We start from the raw sequence: 19,859 nt of genomic DNA, 5'->3' as shown, positions 1-19,859 counted from the left end.
TACTGAGATAAGACAAAATTATTAACATGCATGTATATATACATAATCACTATATATAACAAAAACAATTTAAAAATCACATAAACACATGCACACAGACACAAAGTTGAGCATCCAAAATCCAAAACTCTGACACCCTAAATGCTCCAAAATCCTACTTTTTAAGCACCAATATGATGCTCAAGGAAAATGCCCATTGTAGCATTTTGGATTTGAGATGCTCAACAGCTAAGTATACTGCAAATATTCCAAAACCCAATAAAATCTGAAATCTGAAACACTTCTGGTCCCAAGCATTTCAGATAAGGGATGTCAACTGTATAGAAACACACACACACACACACACACACACACACACACACACACACAGAGAGAGAGAGAGAGAGAGAGAGAGAGAGAGAGAGAAAGAGAAAGAGAGAGAGAGAAACAATTTTTTTAAATTGCACATGACCAACAGGAGATACACCACAATGCTAATAGGACTCATTTCTGAATGTTAGAATTAGATATAATTCTTTTATATTTTCTAAATTGTGGCAACCTGTATATGTTATTTTATAATTACAAATCTTATTATCTATAACTATGAAGTTACTTAAGATAAATAGATAGTGAAACATTTGAAAAATTTAAACCTCATTTTATACATAACTATATTTTTGAGATGTCCCACCATAGGGTATATCCTAGCTGTGTAAGCAAACACATCTATATAATATATACATAAAATACATATGCTATTGAGTAAATAAAAATATGTCTGTCATGTTACTTTAGTACATGTTAAACTCTCAGAGTCAAGTCAGAAGTGTCTGTGGTCTGTGCTACCCTGAATCCTCCTTTGCTGGTCCCTGACCTATTAGAAGTTACCCAAGAGAACAAGGGTTATGGTTGGGCTGATTTATCTACTAATGCCAGGTTGGGAGAGGATAGCAAAGTGGGTGAGGTCAGCTGAGACAGGTGTGGTAGATTAGAGATTGACTTCGTTTCTGAAATTATCTTTAAGTGTGCTTTTCATCTGTCAGAGAATGCACTCTTAAATCTTGTGTAAGTATACTCAAGGTGGGTTGTGCTAACACAATCTATTTTGTTTGGGGGCAGGAAAGGTAGGGCCGCCTCTTGACATCAAGCTGGGCGCATTGAACTGTACGGCTTTCAGCATCCAGTGGAAAATGCCAAGGCATCCTGGGAGCCCCATCCTTGGGTACACTGTAAGTACATGGGCACGGGAGTTTCCTCAGTGGGTGTGTTGTGTGACTGTATGTCTTTCTCATCCTTGCTTTTTCTAGATACCTGTTCTTCTGTATCAATAACAGCCCCATTCTCTCTCCATAAGCTAGAAGAAATGTCCCCTTTTGAAGGGTGTTTGTAAATGCTCCGAGTGTCACATCACATCTGCATTACTCATTTAGGATCTATCCAGTCCTTTCTCTGTCCAGCTGTGGAAAAATATAAACTAAAAGGACGTGGTTCTTGCTCTTCAATTGCCATTAGTCCAATCTGGAGAATAAAGCATGAACATGGGAAACAGGAAATCACTGTGGAATGTTGTCAATAAGTACAAAATAATGTAAAATCTGAATTAAAGTAAGAAGGTGGATAGGCAAAGTGAAGGAATCAGCAGAGAGTGCATTCCTATCTGTCAGAGGCTACAAATTGGGCTGATTTCATTTCACCAAAATGTTTTCTTTGAAAAACTTCTAGAAGTCAAGACATTTCACATAAATATTTGGAGTTGCAAACTCTCTGGGACATGTGGAGAGCTGGCCACATTCGGTCCACATTCCCATAAGGCACCAAGCCTGCTGGAATTGAGCTGCTCATTTTAGATGAGTTGTAAGACCCCAGTAACACCCTAATCCCACCACCGGCTACTGTCACCTTTTCAGTAGCCATTGATCATGGCCTTTGTCCAATTGTTTTCTTTCTTTTTTTTTTTTTTGAGACGAAGTGTTGCTCTGTCACCCAGGCTGCAGTGCAGTGGCATGATCTTGGCTCACTGCAACCTCCACCTCCTGGTTCAAGTGATTCTCCTGCCTCAGCCCCCTGAATAGCTGGGATTACAGGTGCCTGCCACCACACCTGGCTAATTTTTGTATTTTTAGCAGAGACGGGGTTTCACCATGTTGGTCAAGCTGGTCTTGAACTCCTGACCTCGTGATCTACCCAACTCAGCCTCCCAAAGTGCTGGGATTACAGGCATGAGCCCAGCCTGTCTTACTGTTTTCTAAAAGTAGAGAAATATATTTCTGGACTCATATCTTACTGAAAGTGAGAAAATGAAAGATTACCTGGGAGGCTCATGCATTTTGGGAAAAATAACAGGAGCCACATCCAGACCTCTGCCTCTCGCTTCATTACTGTATGTCTTCCTCCTGGACTCCACAGGCTTCTGAGTTTGTAACACTACCCCACCATTCCCGCCCCAACCCAAGTAGGTCTCATGTGGTTCCTACAGAACTAGTGCACTTGATATAAGGCGACACACCTCAGAGCCTGCTGCCACTGTGAGTGCAATTACAACCTTTGATCTTACACAAGCATGGGCTCTGCTCTCACCAGGGTGTCTGCATCTTTTCAAGGTCTTTTACTCCGAGGTTGGCACAGATAAATCCCTGCAGGAGCAGTCGCACAGCGTGCCCCTCAACCGGGACATCCCGACCACGGTGAGTCTCTCCATCCTGACAGTCCCCTCAAAGGCACATGGGTGATATTCAGGCAGATTGCTGATTTGGTGGGTGTGCTACTATACACATGTTAATAATAACTAACAGTTGTAATAGTCCTTTAGGATTTCCAGATATCCTCCATGTACATTTCCTCTGAGCCATGCCTTCTACATCTCTGCAAAGACAGGCATCTGACAAAAGAATACTGGCGTAAATGCTTCCATCCCAGACTCAACCCCATTTTATCATGCAAGAAACCTGCCACCCTACAGCTGATTTTTACCCTTCTTTTATTCATAAAGTTCAGTTCTGTTTTTTTTAATCCCAATAAAAGCTTTATACATAAATATGACGCATTTATATCTTCCAAGCTGCCTGAAGACACAATGCAGAAGAAGAGGATGCAATTTGAAATGTATATTTAAATGGTCCAAGTTGTTTATTTTTTTTTATTTTTTATTTTTTTCAAGCCCAGCACCCTGTCCTTCTACTAACCAATTATTGGCTCCTCATCTATTTCGTTTCTGTTTCTTATCAGGGTCTCTCTGGGTGAATTTTTTGCCTTAGGCATCTTGTATTTTCCTTTCTTTTACTCCCCTCCTCCTTCCTCATTCTGCTACTACTCCAGGCTAGAGCGTTATGAATTGCTCTACAAGGAGTTAGCACCAGTCCCGCCATAACACTGTTCTAATGGTGGTGGTGGTGCTGGTGCTGGTGCTGGTGCTAACTCCTATTTCATCCATGCCTTCTGGCTGCAGCACCTGTTTGTCATCTGTGATAAGGAACTATCACTTACTGAGCATCTGTTACCTGGCAGCCACCACCCTTTGCTTTACATTTGCTTTGCCATTTAATCTTCACAACTATCCTATGACCTCATTTTACTGACAAGGACACTGAGATTCAGAGAGGTGAAGTAACTTTCCTCAAATCATACATTAGTGAGTAACAGCATCAACTGTAAACTCGGAGCTGACTGACCTCTGAGCCCCTACCATTGCTGATTCTACCAAAGTCTCATGATTCAGAAGGAATAGATGCATATTTCCAGCTTGCTTTTATTTTGTATGACATGCTTTTAAGGTCAAAAGAGACTTTTGCTTAAGCACCCAGCACTGGCCGCAGAAGCCGTCAACCCCAGCCTCTATAGTTTACTCCGTCTTAAGAAAGGGAGATGGGTTGGAACTTTGAATAAGCTCACTGACCTCACCAAGGAGCCTGATTGCTTCTAGCAGTGTCCCCAGCCACCCCAGCCTGGTGTCCTGCAGGGCTCACTTCTTGGCTTGGAAGACAGTCCAGGTATCAAGGGTGACAGGTACCTTTGAGTCTAGACACTGCCTCTGAAATTGACATCCTGCCCATCACAGAACGTGGGCTGAAAATTGGCATCTCTCTGAAGGTCACTGCTGTATAAACCTGAAACAGGGCTGGGAGGGAGACCAACACTCTGGACTTTTAGGCCTGTTTTTCCATTCACAGGCTGGGTAATGTTGGTCAGAGTCACTTAACCTGTCTAAACCTCAACTTTTTTTTTTCCATGAAAGGGGTGTAATAATTACACTCTTGTGAGGACCAAATAAAAGCCACATGGATGTTAGTTATCATTCCTGATGGCTTAAATATATTGTCTCCACTATCTACATCTAGGCATTAGAGTATGCTATCAAATTCTGCATTTGATCATCTTGCTGATTTTGACAAATTTGCACTGGGGCTACTCTATGCCCAATACAGGACAACACACAGTCCCTGTTTGGAGGCAGCTTTCAGTCTTCTGAGAGCCACATCCACACACATAAAACAATTGGGGAACAATGTAAGATCAGATGTCATTAACATGCTGCTTAGTAGACCTCTTAGTAGACATGTCATTAACATGCTGCTTACTGTTTGAAGAGGGAGAGGTGAGTGTGGGAACAAGTGGTCAGGAGGTGAAAGTTGGGACTGAGGGTTAAAGCAGGAACTTTCTGTAAAGGCAGACTCAAGGGAGGGACATCCCAGTTGGAATGGCTTGAGCCCAGGGAATGAATGAGCATGAGTGTGTACAGACATGCCTCTGTGTGTGTGTGTGTGTGTGTGTGTGTGTGTAGGGGATGGGGAGAGTTGCAGAATAAACAGATGAAAAGAGGAAATAATGACTAGACATAAAGGCAGTGATTCAGCAAGGGGGCAGGAGGAGTCTGTTACAGCAGCATGGGTTCTGGATTCTGATGACTCGTGTTCAGATTTCTGCATTTCATCAAACCAGCTGCTTAACCTTACTGGGTCTCAGTTTCCTCATTGACATAACAGGGATCCCAAAAATATCTATGTCATAGTGTGCCCATGGTTCCCAAACTGTGTGCCGGTGTGCTCCAGGGCTCCACAGCAGGATCACAGGGGCATGGCGGAATATTTAATATTTTTAAGGAAAACAGCAACACCTGCGTGAACTACTGTATTAGCCTGTTCTCACACTGCTAATAAAAACATATCTGAGACTGGGTAATTTATAAAGAAAAGAGGCGTAATTGACTCACAGTTCCACATGGCTGGGGGGCCTCAGGAGACATACAATCATGGCAGAAGGCACCTCTTCACAGGGTGGCAGGAGAGGGAATGTGTGCTGAGCGAAGTGGGATGCCCCTTATAAAATCATCAGATCTTGTGAGAACTCACTAGCATGAGCACAGCATGGGGGAAACCACGTCCATGATTCAATTACCTTCACCTGGTCCCACCCTCGACACATGGGGATTATTACAATTTAAGGATTAGATTTGGTTGGAGACACAGAGCCAAACCTTACCAACTACTATTACCAAGTTGTTCGGATATAAGTACTTAATAAATGGAACAGTTAGGCATTTCTTTTGGCATAGAGGTGCTGTAAACATTACTGGCACACTAAGGGTGGCAAGAACAGAGCAAGTTTTAGAACCTCTGTACTATATAATGTCATTCTACAGATAAAGATGTGAGTTATCAGGTCATGATTATAGAACCTTCAGCGCGATACCTGGCACAGAAGAAGAGCTTAGTAAGTGGCCAGTGTGATTCATGATGCAAAGATGTGTGTTTGCTGCCCTTGCCTGTGCATAGCAGAAGGGGCAGGTGCCATACAGATTTGTTTTAGCCATGCAAGTTTTCTACTCTTCACGTTGCTTCTGTTATTTCCTCTCTCCAGGAACAGCCTGATCATCAGGCAATTTTTGTAAGTGTGTTTTAGAAAAGTTAAACTCCTGTCCCAACCCAGGATTCCGGGGATCTCTTTTCATCAAAATGTTGATTTTCCTGCATCTTTCTCATGCTGATTAAGGCTCAGCGGAGAGCGCCTAGTTCTAGTGTAAGCACAGACAACTGAACCTACAGGCGAATTTTTAATCGTTTAGAAGGGCTCCTCTTTTATCCTTGCATGTGCTCCTTCATCTCACACAGCAGAGTAGGGTTAAGGGGAACCTCTCTGAAGGTTGGAGTAATTTAAGCTCTGGATCAAGAGTAGGTGAAACAGATTGAAAAGGAGAGAAAATATTTAACTAGTGAGCACCTCTCTGGAGGTAGTTCCCCTTCTTTTACCGCCTCTTTTCTCCCCTATTTCCTCTCACAATTCCAGATTGTGTTTTCAGTAAGATAGGACCAATTACCTTAAAACGGTAGATTTGGTTTTTTGGATTCAATGCCAAACCGGGGAGTGGGTTGACAAACAGTTAATCTGATTTAATTGATAAAATAACCAAAATACTCCAGCTGATAATGTGGAGTTGGGCTGCATTGTTTGATAATCTGCCTTCTAGAGGCTTCCAATTTGGTATCATTTCAAGCCCACCTTATCTTTTTCTTTAAAGAATATCCTGTAGGTTTCCTCCTGGAAAATAAAATAGTAAAACAAATCAGGGCAATTTGGTAATCTTTTTAGAGTTAGAAAAGGTGTTTATGGTGGTGGTCTTTATACTCTTTGATCGTGCATGCCATCAGTTAAAAAATATTTGAACATGCACCAACATATGTGTATTTATAAATTATACATATGCTACTGTACTAATATATTATGTACATTATAAAATCTCACAGACTTTTAAAGGAGGAGATAGAAATAGGGAGCTCTTGTGTTTTCTTGTGGCGTCTCAGTGGATTTTCTTGCCATCCGTGGGGATACAGCACCACCCTGCTTCAGAGTCCACTGGTTGACCCAAAACTTAGAGACAGAAAAGTTACCCAGGGATCAGAAGACTTGAACCTAGTTCCTGCTTTCTTGTCAGAGCAAGGGTGAAGTCACTGAGCTCTTCGGAATTTCTCTTCAACTATAAAATGAAGGGATGGGGCCGGGCGCAGTGGCTCATGCCTGTAATCCCAGCACTTTGGGAGGCCAATGCAGGTGGATCAGCTGAGGTCAGGAGTTTGAGACCAGCCTGGCCAACATAGTGAAACCCTGTCTCTAATAAAAATACAAAAAAAAAAAAAAAAGAAAGAAAGAAAAATTAGCCAGGTGTGGTGGCAGGTGGCAGGTGTCTGTAATTCTAGCTACTCGGGAAGCTGAGGCAGGAGAATCACTTGAACCTGGGAGCTGGAGGTTGCCGTGAGCTGAGATCACACCATTGCACTCCTGCCTGGGCAACAAGAGTGAAACTCTGTCTCAAAAAATAAATAAATAAATAAATAAATAAATAAATAATGAAAAAAAAAAGAAGGGATGGACTAGCAATGGTTCCCAACTGGGGTACCTTTGTCCCCTACGGGGCAGTTTTGTTGGCAAGCATCAGGGATGCGAACTTTTCTGCAGCACTCAGGACAGATCCATGTAAGGAAAATCAGTCCAGCCTCCAAAGCCAATGCTGCCCTGCAGCAAAACTCTGGAAAATAACTTGCTGTGACCACCCAGGTAATAGAAATTCCTACAACTCCTCCCTCCACCCTGCTCTGCACAGCCGTCCTCAGAGCATTGGAGGAAGGATGCTTGGAAGAGAGCACTCTTCTGTTTCTCTGGTGCCTTCCACTGGACAATGCTAGGTGGTCCCAACTGCCACTAAGGCAACTGAGGCCCAGTCTTAACTTGTAGGGTCAACTTTTTTTTTTTTTTTTTTTTTACTAGGTATCAATGAAGGTTGTTTTAGAAGAATCACAGAATTTCAGTGTTGAATCTTTGGCTCAGAGAAGCTAAGTGGCATCCCCAAGACCACACAGCTAGGACAGCAGCAGAACCTGGGTCTCCTGGCTCCCAGTCTAGTGTTCTATTCAATTCATGCCTCCTCTCAGCTGCGTTCATCTGAACTAGTGAATAGGACAGCCTCTAGCCTTATTTCTGAAGCCAAATGATCTGTATTTTAGCAGTAGGAGGAGAATGAACAGCAGCATGTAAGGAGGTAAAGGCGAGGTCTGAAATCAGAGTCAGAGACTTCAGCTCAGAACAATTCAACATGATTTCATCAATTCAGAGTAAAAAGTACATAGTAAAGAATAGTCTTGCTGGGCGTAGTGGCGTATGCCTGTAATCCCAGAACTTTGGGAGACCGAGGTGGGCAGATCATCTGAGGTCAGGAGTTTGAGATCAGCCTGGCCAACCTGGTGAAACCCTGTCTCTACTAAAAATACAAAAATTAGCCGGACATGGTGGTGCATGCTTGTAATCCCAGCTACTTAGGAGGCTGAGGCAAGAGAGTCACTGGAACCTGGGAGGCAGAAGTTTCAATGAGCCGGGATGGCATCATTGCACTCCAGCCTGGGCAACAGGAGCGAAACTCTGTCACACACACACACACACACACACACACACACACACACACAATAGTCTCATCTTTTCTTGGGCTCTTCTTACATGGTAACCCAGGTTGGTTTTGTATATTGGGTCATGTATTAGATATAAGTCTAACAGGCCAGAAACTTGACAGTGTTTCCAATGAGATGTGCATTTATGTTCCCCCATGGAACTGTCTGGATGTCACCTTCTGGTGGCTTCACTTGATTAGAGAGCATGGTGGGGGTGGCTGGAGGGAGGTAGGCAGGAGAGAACCAACCCATGGTTCTGCCAACCCCTTGTGCCCTCCTGCCCATGGTCCAGAACGGCTCATGCTGCCACATCCACACTATACCAATAGATGAGGAAAAGAGGGAAGGAAACATACCCCTTCTGTTTAAGGGATATCCCAAAATTTGGCCTCAGCATTCTCACTCACAACATTTTAGACAGAATCTAGCCACAGGGCCACACCTGGAGGGAAAGGAGGCTGAGAATGTAGTCTTTGGGTGGCGCACCTGAAACATGAGGATTCTATTATGAGAAAGGAGAGAATGGATACTGGGGGACGAGCCATCCGGGTGACATTGTGAATGGAGGGATGGAAATGGCAGTTGAACATCTGAAAAACCAGGTGCTGGTCTGAGAACTAGTTAGTTATGCCGTGTCTACCAGCCAGGTGGTTAGAACCATATAAAGTCATAGTGTGTTTCATGTGGGAAATCAGACCCACTGTTGCCCACAAGGGCAGTTATCTAAACTCTGCATCCAGTCTCATTGTCTATAAAATGGAGATAATACGACTGACCTTTTAGGGTTGTTGTGAAGATTAAGGGAAGCAATGGTGTACAGAGATTTTATATATTCCAAAATGCTATACAAATGAAAATTATAATGATTATTCCTATTGTCAGATGAAAGTTTGTTGTTCTGGCAATCTGTGAAGAAGGAAAGAGTCCTGAAAGTTCCTCGAGCTTTCTCAGTGCGCTCAGTGACCAACCTTGCTTTTCTCTTCTATGGATGTAAATTCACTGCTCACATAAAACCACAGTGGTGTTGAGCAGACAGAGGGGTTTTGAAGAACTAGGCATCCACAAAGTAGGGGTTACTTTGCAGCAAAGCACTCAGCTTCACCCAAAAAATGGGGGGGAGGGACCTAGGGGAGACTGTTGAGGTCACTCCAGCCTCTACTCCAAGAAAGCAATTTCCTCAACCCTGTTTGTCACTAACTTGCGTAGAAATGAAGTGCAGGAGAGAGAAACGTCTTGACTTGTCTTCATACTTACACAAAGCAACTAAACAAAGCAAAAGACTGTTTCTCTACTTTGAAAAGAGCATCTGCCATAGTTTGAGGCAAGGCAGAAATGGTGATGGTGATGTCCTTTAAGGACAGAAATACAAATGGTGATGTCCTTTAAGGACAGAAATACAAAGATTTATGGTTTGTGGTATTTTAACTACAAATTGCAAGAGTTATCACAAGTCACAATATAATGAAGATTCCATTTGAAAGGAAAGATGTCAGGGGAGGAGGTTACAGTGAAGTCGCTGAATTCATGTTTCCATGGCCCTGACCACTCAGTCCCCTTGATTTTTACCTTTATGCCAGCTTCCCGGCATGTCAGTGCAGGAAAAGAGACAGAAGGGAGACAGCCAGATTCTGGGAAGGTCACCCTCTACCCTTCAGAATGCACCCAAGCTGAAGGTAGCGCTGATCTTCCATATCTAATCTATGTATGGAACTACAAATACAATTTTGGTTGGTTTTCAGTGATAACATTTAAATTTCTGATACATTAACTTCCATGTTCATAAAGTAATAATAATCTAGTTTTCAGTGATTGTGATAAGTATTGTTTGTTGTTGATTTAAACATTATTTATTTTTATTTTATTTATTTATTTTTTGAGACAGAGTCTTGCTCTGTCACCCAGGCTGGAGTACAGTGGTGTGATCTTGGGCCACTGCAACCTCCACCTCCTGAGTTCAAGCAATTCTCCTGCCTCAGCTTCCCAAGTAGCTGGGATTACTGGTGCCCACCACCACACCCGCCTAATTTTTGTATTTTTAGTAGGGATGGGGTTTCACCGTGTTGGTCAGGCTGATCTCGAACTCTTGATCTTGTGATCCACCTGTGTTGGCCTCCCAAAGTGCTGGGATTACATGAGTGAGCCACCGCACCCGGCCTATTTAATATTTTTTGTATGTGTACTGTCCAGTTTGAACTCGGGCCTTGATGTTAAATGGAGAAGGGCTCCGATCCCTGTTTTGCCACTGACCAAAGCTTGAGCAAATTGTGAACTTTTCAGGGCTTCTGTTTTCTCCTCTGTAAATGAACATAAGAGTTACACCTGCCTCATGCAACTGAAGGAAGAACTAAATAAGGCTACACATAGCCTTCTTTCCCTTTGTTCCTAAAACAGAGAAAATACCCTATCACTGGTAATTCATGGTAGCTGTGTTTGGTATTGGCTAATATCTACAATACTCTCTGAAACCACATCACCACCCATACTTCATCCAGCATAATGACTTCCTAGTAGTAAAGGATCCTAAAGCAAAAGCCCGGGAGAGGACCATGTTGGTTTGAAAGTGTTTCAGCTTCCATAAGGAAAGCCTGGCGTGGCAGTCGGGAGGGGAGTGAGAACAAAGGTTGGATCCACCTGCTGCCTCCGGTCTCCTAAACACCAAATTTGACGTGAAGTCTGGAGACAGAAGGTGAAGCTCAGGAGCACGGATGGGAGAAAGTAGAGCTGGAGAGGGGCTCTGAAGGCAGGTCCACACGTGCAGCAAAGACCCCTTGTGAAGCCACATGTAGAATGGAATGGAGGTGGGAGGGAGGGAGGGAGGGGCAGACAGAAGACCCAAGCAGGGAGTCAAAGGGGCGGGAACTCAGGCACTGAGGTAGAAATGGAAGAAGGGAGCAAGTCTGAAAGGTATGGTGGAGGTGGTTGGAGGGAGGTGGGCAAGAGAGAGTCAGTCCTGTCCCTGGAAGTGCTAATCCCGGTCCTGGGGCGGGGGTGCTGATGCCATGAGTTAAGATGCAGGGCTCAGTAGTATCAGCTGGCTTCTTGATGAGGTCATCTCTTTACATGAGACATCTTGGCTTGATTTCTTTCTTTCATCATTCATTAGTTCATTTATTCATTCATCAAGAAGCGTTGCTTGAACATTTGCTAGATGTCTGGTAATACTGTGCTAAGCTTTGAGATGCCAGAGGAATAAGAACTTGATTACTGGCTTCAGGTAAGTGGGAACAAGGTGACAAATCAACTGATAATTAAAATACAAGGTGAGTGGTGCTCAGATTGATGTGTACCAAGGACACCAGGGCAGCATAGAGGAGGGACACCAAATCAGACTGGGGCGGGGCCAGAGAGATGAGGTAATGTCTCAGCTGATCTGAGTCATGAAGAAGGAGTAGGGGTGAGCCAGGCAGGAGTAGGGAGAAGGGCATTTCATGTAGAGGGAGCAGCAGGTTCAAAGGCCCAGAGGCATTGAATGGCATAAATTCGAGCCCTGCCAAGTTCTTAAGTATGACTGGAATGTAGAATGTAAGGAGGGGACACGGTATGGGATGATGCTGGAAGGAGAAACAGGGGGACACAAACATGCTCTTCTGAGGGGCTTTAAAGTGTGAAGTACGTGATCAGATTGGGGATTTAGAAAGATAATTAGCAAAGGACTGTGGAGCCCAAATTGGAGGTACAGGCAGGGAAGTATTAGTGGCAGGGGAATCAGAGCCCGTTGTCATATTTATGAGAACTTGGTCTTCAAGGGCTGTAAGGATGAAATGACAGAAACATATTTAAGTGATATGAAAGAGGTGGAATCTGCTGCATGGGAACTGACTGGATGGTGGTGAGGGCTGAAGGGGGAACTCAGAGGAAATCATCAAGAATGCTGGCCTTGGGTAATGAGTGGGAGAGAAGGGAAGCAGAGAGGCTGTTTTAGTTTGGTTTGGTTTTGGCAGTGGGGGGGGGAATGGTTAGCTGAGCTTTGGTTATGTTGTACCTGGCTTGCTTGGGAGTCGCTGGGTAGAGATGTTCAAGAGGCACTCACAAATCCATGCCTGAGACCAAGAGGCAGGACTGATCTAGAGGTGCAGAGTTGGGAGGTGTCACCCTGAAGGTGGTGCCAGAAGCTAAGGGACTGGTAGATGAGTTTACCCAAGCAAGCATCTATGAGGGAGAAAAGAAGATGGTGATGGGGCGAAATCCTGGGAAAGACCAGTCCTTAGAGGTAGCAGAGAAAGGGGGTGGAGGGAGGATATTGGAAAGGAGCAACACGAAACGTAGAAGGTGACCATGGATGAGCAGAGTCATGATTTTCAAAAGACCGAAGAAGCAAGGCTGGACAATGGTATTGAAAGATGCAACGTGTCATTAAAGACTGAGATGCGCCCACTGGGTTCACTACAAAGATGATACGGTGTCTTGGTAAGAACATCTCAATAGATTTGTCGTGAGAGAGGCCAGATGGGAGTAAGTTCAGGAGTACATAGTAGGTGAGGCAGCAAAGAGAACTCCAGGGACGTTGCCTCTGAGGAGAGGAGCTAGGGGTGCCTGTGTGGTAGGGAATTACTATTTTTAAGGTGGGAGAGTCTTGAGCATAGTAAATACAGAAGGATCTGGTAGATACTGGTGAGGCTGGGGATCAGGACAATGAGAGGAAGGGGAACAGACAGGGCAGTTCAGGGCATGAGAGGTGAGCTGAGCCCTAGACCAGCGGTTCACTTTAGAATCACCTGGAAGGCTTTACACAAACAGACACCTGGTTCTGTCCCCCATAGATTCTGATTTAAGTGGCTGGAGGGGAGTTCAGGCATCAGTTGTTTAGATCACCGAGTGATTCTAATGTGTAATCAGGGTTTAAGAACTGTGTTAATTATTCAACAATTATTTGTTGAATGCTTTAAAAAAATTGTGGGGATGCCCTTAATTCTTCTTAGCAACAGTGAATGTTCAAACATCTGCAAAAGAGGTTGTGAAGAAGTCATAAGACATGATCCCTGCTCTCAAGTGGCTTATAATCCCTTAAGAGAAATAGTAACAGTTTTTAATAAATACAATGTAAATGTGCTAAAGTAGCGGCACAATTTTCAGTAGTGAGACCACCAGGTCTGCATGGTCAGGAAGGTGTCAAAGGAAGGGCTTGGCCTCTGGAGTAGTCAGGGAGCCTATGGAAGCAGAGAAGAGGAAGATTCCCACCTGCCCAAGACAATAAGAACAACCACTCATTTCCCGAGTACATCTTCCATACTGGCTACTGGACACACATTATCTCAAATGCTGTCATCATGCAAGATGGCTATGGCTATATGTCATGCCTATTTTACAGAAGAAGAAACTGAGGCTTAGTGAATTTAATATCCAACACACAGCTAGTAATAAGTGGCAGAATCAGGCTTGAAGCCCAGGACTGGTTGACTACTGCCAGTGTCCTTTCCACTACAATGTGTTGCTGCTTCTCACTGATTAGACCCAGGCTCCCAGTTACTACTTAGTGCTGTAGCTTAGGGGACGCACCACTTTTGCCAAAGCTCAAGGTGGAGAGAGCCCTCTTTGGCTGGGGCTTCCTGCTCAGGGCCCTTTGTACAGGGGAAGTACACACACACACACACACTTTTAAGAAAGTCTTCCTGGTGGTTCTAATGCTGTTTAAAATTTGAGAACTAAAATTTCAGTCCCTACTTTATAGGTACAAATCAAGACCTCAGTGTGCAGCTGCAGCGATTCCCTGAGCATCTGAAATCTGCAAATGGAAAGAAGGAACTGGGGAACTCCAGCCTAGGGAAGAATCATTACCTGCCTTCTAGCAGCCTAATAATTTGATGGAAGAATTCTGATGTTCACAGTAACATTTGCTAGTGCAAATGTATCCAGTTCTAGGACTGTGGATAGATTTCAATAAAGGGTCATCCTCCAGTCTTGGGAAATATGTCATGGCCATTTTTTTCTTGGCAAAGTTTAAAACTGGGTCAGTCCTAGACAAAGCAAAACATTCTCTCTGCCAAGCAATTTCACAGGGGCCTCGAGATATAAACCTCATGGAAATCGTACAATTTGCCCAAACAGATCTTCTGATTATTGGCATCTCGTTTGATCATTGACAGGAGGAAGTGATTGGAGATTTGAAACCGGGCACTGAATATCGTGTGAGCATAGCAGCTTACAGCCAGGCTGGCAAAGGGCGGCTCAGCTCTCCTCGGCATGTCACCACTTTGTCCCAAGGTAAATTCATTAACAGGTGGTGGGCTATCCATGCATCCTTCATTCAGCACATATCAATAGAAACCTACTGTGTGCCAAGCACTGTGCTAGGCTCTGGGAATTCATCAGAGAACAAAAGCAAGCACAGCCCCTGCCCTCTCAGAACTTAGTGGGGTGAGTCAAGACATTTTCTCATTAGTGTCTAGTCACAGAGTGTGACAGATGCTTCAGCACTGTAGGAATTCTTCCCTGAAGAGATGACAACTAGTGGAGATGCGACAGGTAAGTAGGAATGACAAAGGTGAGGAAGGGGAGTAGGAGAAGAGATTGATAGGCAAAGAGATAGCAACTAATGTTTATTGAGGTGGCACCAAGATGGACAGTGGGGTACAAAGGTGGATTGGTGGCTATCACTGCTGAAGGAGAAGCCAATGGCAAATGAGTGACAGCAGCACTTCTAAGGACTGCACAGCAGGCTGTGAAGCACACAGCGGTGTGCACTTCCTCTGGCCCAGGCTCAGGGGGGCTTTCAGAAAGAGTCCTACCTTTAGCCTGAGTTGCAAGAAATGCATAGGATTTTGCTAGGAAGAAAAGGCAGGAAAGGTCTCCCAGGCAGATAGATAGCGTGAATAAAGGCTGGGAAATGTGTGAGTCTGGACATGATCAGAAACAGCGGTCACTTGAGGTGATGGGGTCATGGGTGACTCCTACATTTTTACATAGGAGGACATTTCCCAAAACCATGCATTCTGATTGTCAGGGATAAAACGCACAGAGAAAAGAATGAATGTAAGCAGCAGTGATTCTAAGCATTTAATTGTCCTTGAAGGTAAATATCAGCTCTGACAATGCAAACAGAGATGGAAGGCTATTAGGCGTTGAGAGTGTGATAGAAGATTTTCCAGGGAACTTACCGTGTGTCCCAGGGTCAATGGCTGGGATATAACTAATTGGATTTGCAGTCAGAGGGGCAGCGGGGAGAAGGGAAGACCAGCTCTCATTGACTCAAACCTTACACAGTGATCAAGTTGTGATCATGTTTTTGTATTTGTTTGGTTTGGGTTTTGAGGCTGTTCTGAACAGAGATATTTTGGGTATAGGGAGTACTCGTGCTGTTTCTGTATCACATTAAACCTCTCCGGTGGCTGAGACCACCAGCCTAATATAGTTGTGTTTGCCGTCCCACCTAGATTACTGCCTGCCTCCAGCAGCTCCCCAGCAGCCACACGTCATTGTGGTTTCAGATTCTGAGGTGGCCCTGTCCTGGAAACCTGGAGCAAGTGAAGGAGGCACCCCTATTCAGTACTACTCTGTGGAATTCATCAGGTAAGTCTGCATGTCACATTCAAAAGCCTAATGTGTAGACCTCAGAATTCCAAGCCTGATGTAAGACGATGGCGAGAGTCACCTGTAGGTCTCTACCGCCTGTATATTTAAGAGCCAACACAGGCTTGGAGGCCCGTGTATCTACTTGGGGCGGTAATGATCCCCACACCTCTTTGTTGGTGGGTCACCCGGTAAACCTGTCTGTATCACATGCCTCTTCTCCATTTCCCCGGCACAGGCAGAGACTGTTCTAGGCGCTGAAAACTCCAGAGGTACCATTTCTGATAGGCCTGACTACATTTCAAGCATGAACCTTGCCCTCCTGGCTTTGAAACACATATGAAAATAAATATTTGATCATGCCGTTTCTCAGGAGCAGGGGAAAACCATTTAAAAACAAGGACAACCTATTGTTTCTTTCACGTCCATATTGCCTTGGGACAAGTGTCTTAGTTTGGTTTCAATGTTTTTCTTTCGTCTACCTCTCCATTTCTTATTATTCAGCTTAGCAGAGGGTAGAGAGTGATTGGAAATTTTTACAGATATTAAAGCACTGATTCTCAATTCAGTGCTGCTATGTAATTTTAAAGAAAGAGAGAAAGAAAACAAAGGTCAACAAAAAGAATTTCCAAGCTAAGGTATTTCCTCTGAACTCTAGTTGCCATTTGGTTTTAATGGAAGCGGTGGCTGGTGAATGAGTCTGTAAACAATGTTTGTGGAGTTGGGGTTCTTACAGTAAAGGTGGCAGGGCTTGTCTGAGGCCTACTGCTTTCTGCATTCATAAAGAGACTGGCTCAGCACCTCATTCCTAAGGCTCCCTGAAGCTGGGACAATGGATTCTCCCAAGATTTGATTAGCTCCGCTTCTGTGTCTTGACTTCCTAGCCTATTCCTTGGTGATGGAAAGCACATATTTGTTTCATCAGAGGTGAGGTACTGCACTGAATCTCTTTAATGCTTAAGTATAGAGTGTTTCACACAGGACTTGTTAAATTGCAAGTGTTAGAAGCTTGAAAGGAGAAGATGAGGCAATAATGCATCAGCTCTGGTAACTGTAAAGTCCATCAGCAAATCTAAATTCAGGGAAGGCTATATCCGTGTCAGTTCAGCAGTCTGACTCCAAGCGTCTCTCTGCTTTAGTGGCTTCATATTCAGATGGGCTTTTCCCAGATGGTGGTAAGATGGACACCAGGCAGTCAGGACCTTCAGTGACCAGCCTAGCTCCCTAGGAAGGAGAGTGGCTTTCTCCATGGACCCAGCAAAGTCTCAATATTTATTCTAATTGTCCAGGCTGAGGTCCCTTTCCATCCTCTGCCCCAGTCACTGTGGCCCAGGTGGGGAGAATTCATGGATTGGTCAGGCACTGGTCATATTCCAAGCTCTGGAATTAACAACTGATTGTTCACTCAAACCTGGAGTATGTGGATTCAGTGTTCAAGAAGATTGCATCCTCAAAGGAAAATTGTGGTACATTTACTGGAAAAGAGAGGAACAGATTCTAAGATTTCTTTTTTTATAATGCCCACTGCAAAGCCCCAGAAAAATGCTTTGCATTGACGATAATCTATGTCCGTGTCATTGAACAGATTTTGTAGGCAAAGCCTGGAATATGCCTAAAATAAAAAAGATTCTAATGCTGGTTTCAATACTATTTAAATGTGCTACACTGAAAACCCTAAAACTTCAACTTTCTTGTCTGTAAAACTTAGGGCAAAACTTAATATTTATAATTTACTTACACAAATAAATTAGACAACACCAGCAAAGAAAGATGTAATACTTTAAAATTTTGCAAAATGTACAGTTTTGGCTGGGTGCAGTGGCTCACGCCTATAATCTCAGCATTTTGGGAAGCCAAGGTGGGTGGGCCAGCTGAGGTCAGGAGTTTGAGACCAGCCTGACCAACATGGTGAAACCTCATCTCTACTAAGAATACAAAAATTAGTCGGGCATGGTGGCAGGCATCTGTAATCCCACCTACTTGAAAGGCTGAGGCATGAGAATCGCTTAAACCAGGGAGGCGGAGATTGCGGTGAGCCAAGATTACGCCACTGCACTCCAACCCCAGTTGGAATGAGACTCTGTCTCAAAAAATAAATCACAGTTTTTTATGATTTTATGGTAGCCTAGGAGATAATCTGTAACCACGACCAAAGGTAAGCATTATTTATTAATTTTTTGTTCAAACACATATTTTTGAAAGTTTCTCTATGTCTATATACTGGCAAAAGGTAGAATGGTCATTTCTTAACCTTGCATGCACACCTGAAAGTAGAAGATGAAAGAGAGTCACTGGATTCAGACAGAAGAACTAGGAGAGAGTGCCGCCTTCTCTAATGCCAGCCGTGTGGCCCAGCACAGGTTACTTCCCCTCCTGAGCCTTGATGCCTCTCATAGTGAGGGGTCCCCTCAAAAGACAGCCAGAGATAAAGACTTGGGTGCAAGCAGCTTATTTGGACGTGGGAATGGGAGTGTGGGGAGAATGAGACAGGAAAGCAGGACATATATAAGGGTGTGTTAGTGAAGTCACTGCTAGAGGTAGCAGGGTCGTCACTGGGGTCTTGATTCCATTGAGATCTCTCTGAAACCCACAGAATTCTTCTCACGCTTCCCATTAAAAAGACAGGAGACATGTATCCAGTGGCTTTTTCCTCCTCTGTCCTTTGTGCATTGCCTCTGAGAGTATAACTCCTACACGTTTCATGGTGAAGGGGGGAATCTAGAGGGATGAGGAGTGACAGGAGCACAGTGTGTGCCTGAGGTGATGTGCTGGCCACAGGAGACAAGTCAGCCCTCCAAGAACTGTCCATGCCACAGTTGCTGCTGAAATCAGAAGTGGGACAAGGGGAGGTGACATGGCCCCAGAGCCATTGGCTACAATCTCCTTATCTGTAAAATGTGGGTGATGACTTCTTCCAGCCTTACAGTGTGTGGTTAGGAAGATCAAGTGATACTCTTCAAAATATGAGAAAGAGAACTTTGTGTAAGAAGAAGCTGTGTTGATGTTAAAAACCTACAAAAGTTTAAGGTATATGTGGGTGTTATATACAAGTATAAACTAATTAAAATGCATTTTAACGTTCAGAGCTCTCTAATATCTGAGGGGCTCAAGGTCTGTGTGTGTGTGTGTGTGTGTGTAAGTGCTCACGCACGTGCAGAGTTTTGCTGTTGTCCTCCAGGCTGGAGTGCAATGGCATAATCTTGGCTCACTACAACCGCTGCCTCCCGGGTTCAACCAATTCTCCTGACTCAGCCTCCCAAGTAGCTGCAATTACAGGCACCCGCCACTATGCCTGGCTAACTTTTGTATTTTTAGTAGAGACATGGTTTCACCATGTTGGCCAGGCTGATCTCAAACTCCTGACCTCAGGTGATCCACTCACCTCGGCCTCCTAGAGTGCTGGGATTACAGGCATGAGCTGCCATGCCCAGCCTCTTATGTATATTTTAAACTTATATGCCATTCCAACTAACTATTAATATATATTTATCTGTTTACCTTGACAAAATACCTTCACAGTATCTGGAAGGTTAGCTTCAAATTTAGAATTCTTGAATGTCATTGAATTCCAGATGGAACATGGTAGGTAATATAAGAAAGCTCAGTCACTTGTTACATCCCCTGTACTAGGAAATCTGCCTCTGTCTCTTCCAGAATATGTAACTTCAGTCATCTTTTCTCAGAACCCCTATTTCCTCATCTGAAATATCAAGCAAATGTAACCCTCATTGCAGAGCTATTTCTCTTAGTCATAAAGCATCTATACATGTAAATGTTCAATGGGTGTCTGTTTCTATCCCACCATACCACTATTTCCCTTTCACAAGAGAAGTAATTGAGACTACATTGCATAGGTTGCTTTGCCAAGATGAAATGACTAGTTGGGGACAGAATAAAATTAGAACTGAATTCTCCTGACTTGCAGCCCAGTGCTTTTTGTGA

At 44.0% G+C, this 19,859-nt stretch overlaps 1 protein-coding gene across 3 annotated transcripts in view; it reads left to right on the top strand.

Moving 5' to 3' along the window:
• EGFLAM (EGF like, fibronectin type III and laminin G domains) overlaps window positions 1-19,859 on the top strand; it is a 227,006-nt gene that overhangs the window by 82,645 nt on the left and 124,502 nt on the right. For all 3 annotated transcript variants that reach the window (XM_032278918.1, XM_032278919.1, XM_032278917.1), the window contains 4 exons: window positions 1,102-1,211; window positions 2,583-2,666; window positions 14,495-14,612; window positions 15,782-15,917. In XM_032278918.1, the coding sequence (XP_032134809.1) occupies window positions 1,102-1,211; window positions 2,583-2,666; window positions 14,495-14,612; window positions 15,782-15,917 (448 nt within the window). The remainder of the gene's footprint in view (window positions 1-1,101; window positions 1,212-2,582; window positions 2,667-14,494; window positions 14,613-15,781; window positions 15,918-19,859) is intronic.

Source organism: Sapajus apella, unplaced genomic scaffold (genome assembly GCF_009761245.1).
Source record: "Sapajus apella isolate SASKATOON/1434 unplaced genomic scaffold, GSC_monkey_1.0 scaffold11, whole genome shotgun sequence".
Lineage (NCBI taxonomy): Eukaryota > Metazoa > Chordata > Mammalia > Primates > Cebidae > Sapajus > Sapajus apella.
Note: the sequence above shows the minus strand (reverse complement) of the source record. Positions and strands in the feature narration are given on the sequence as shown.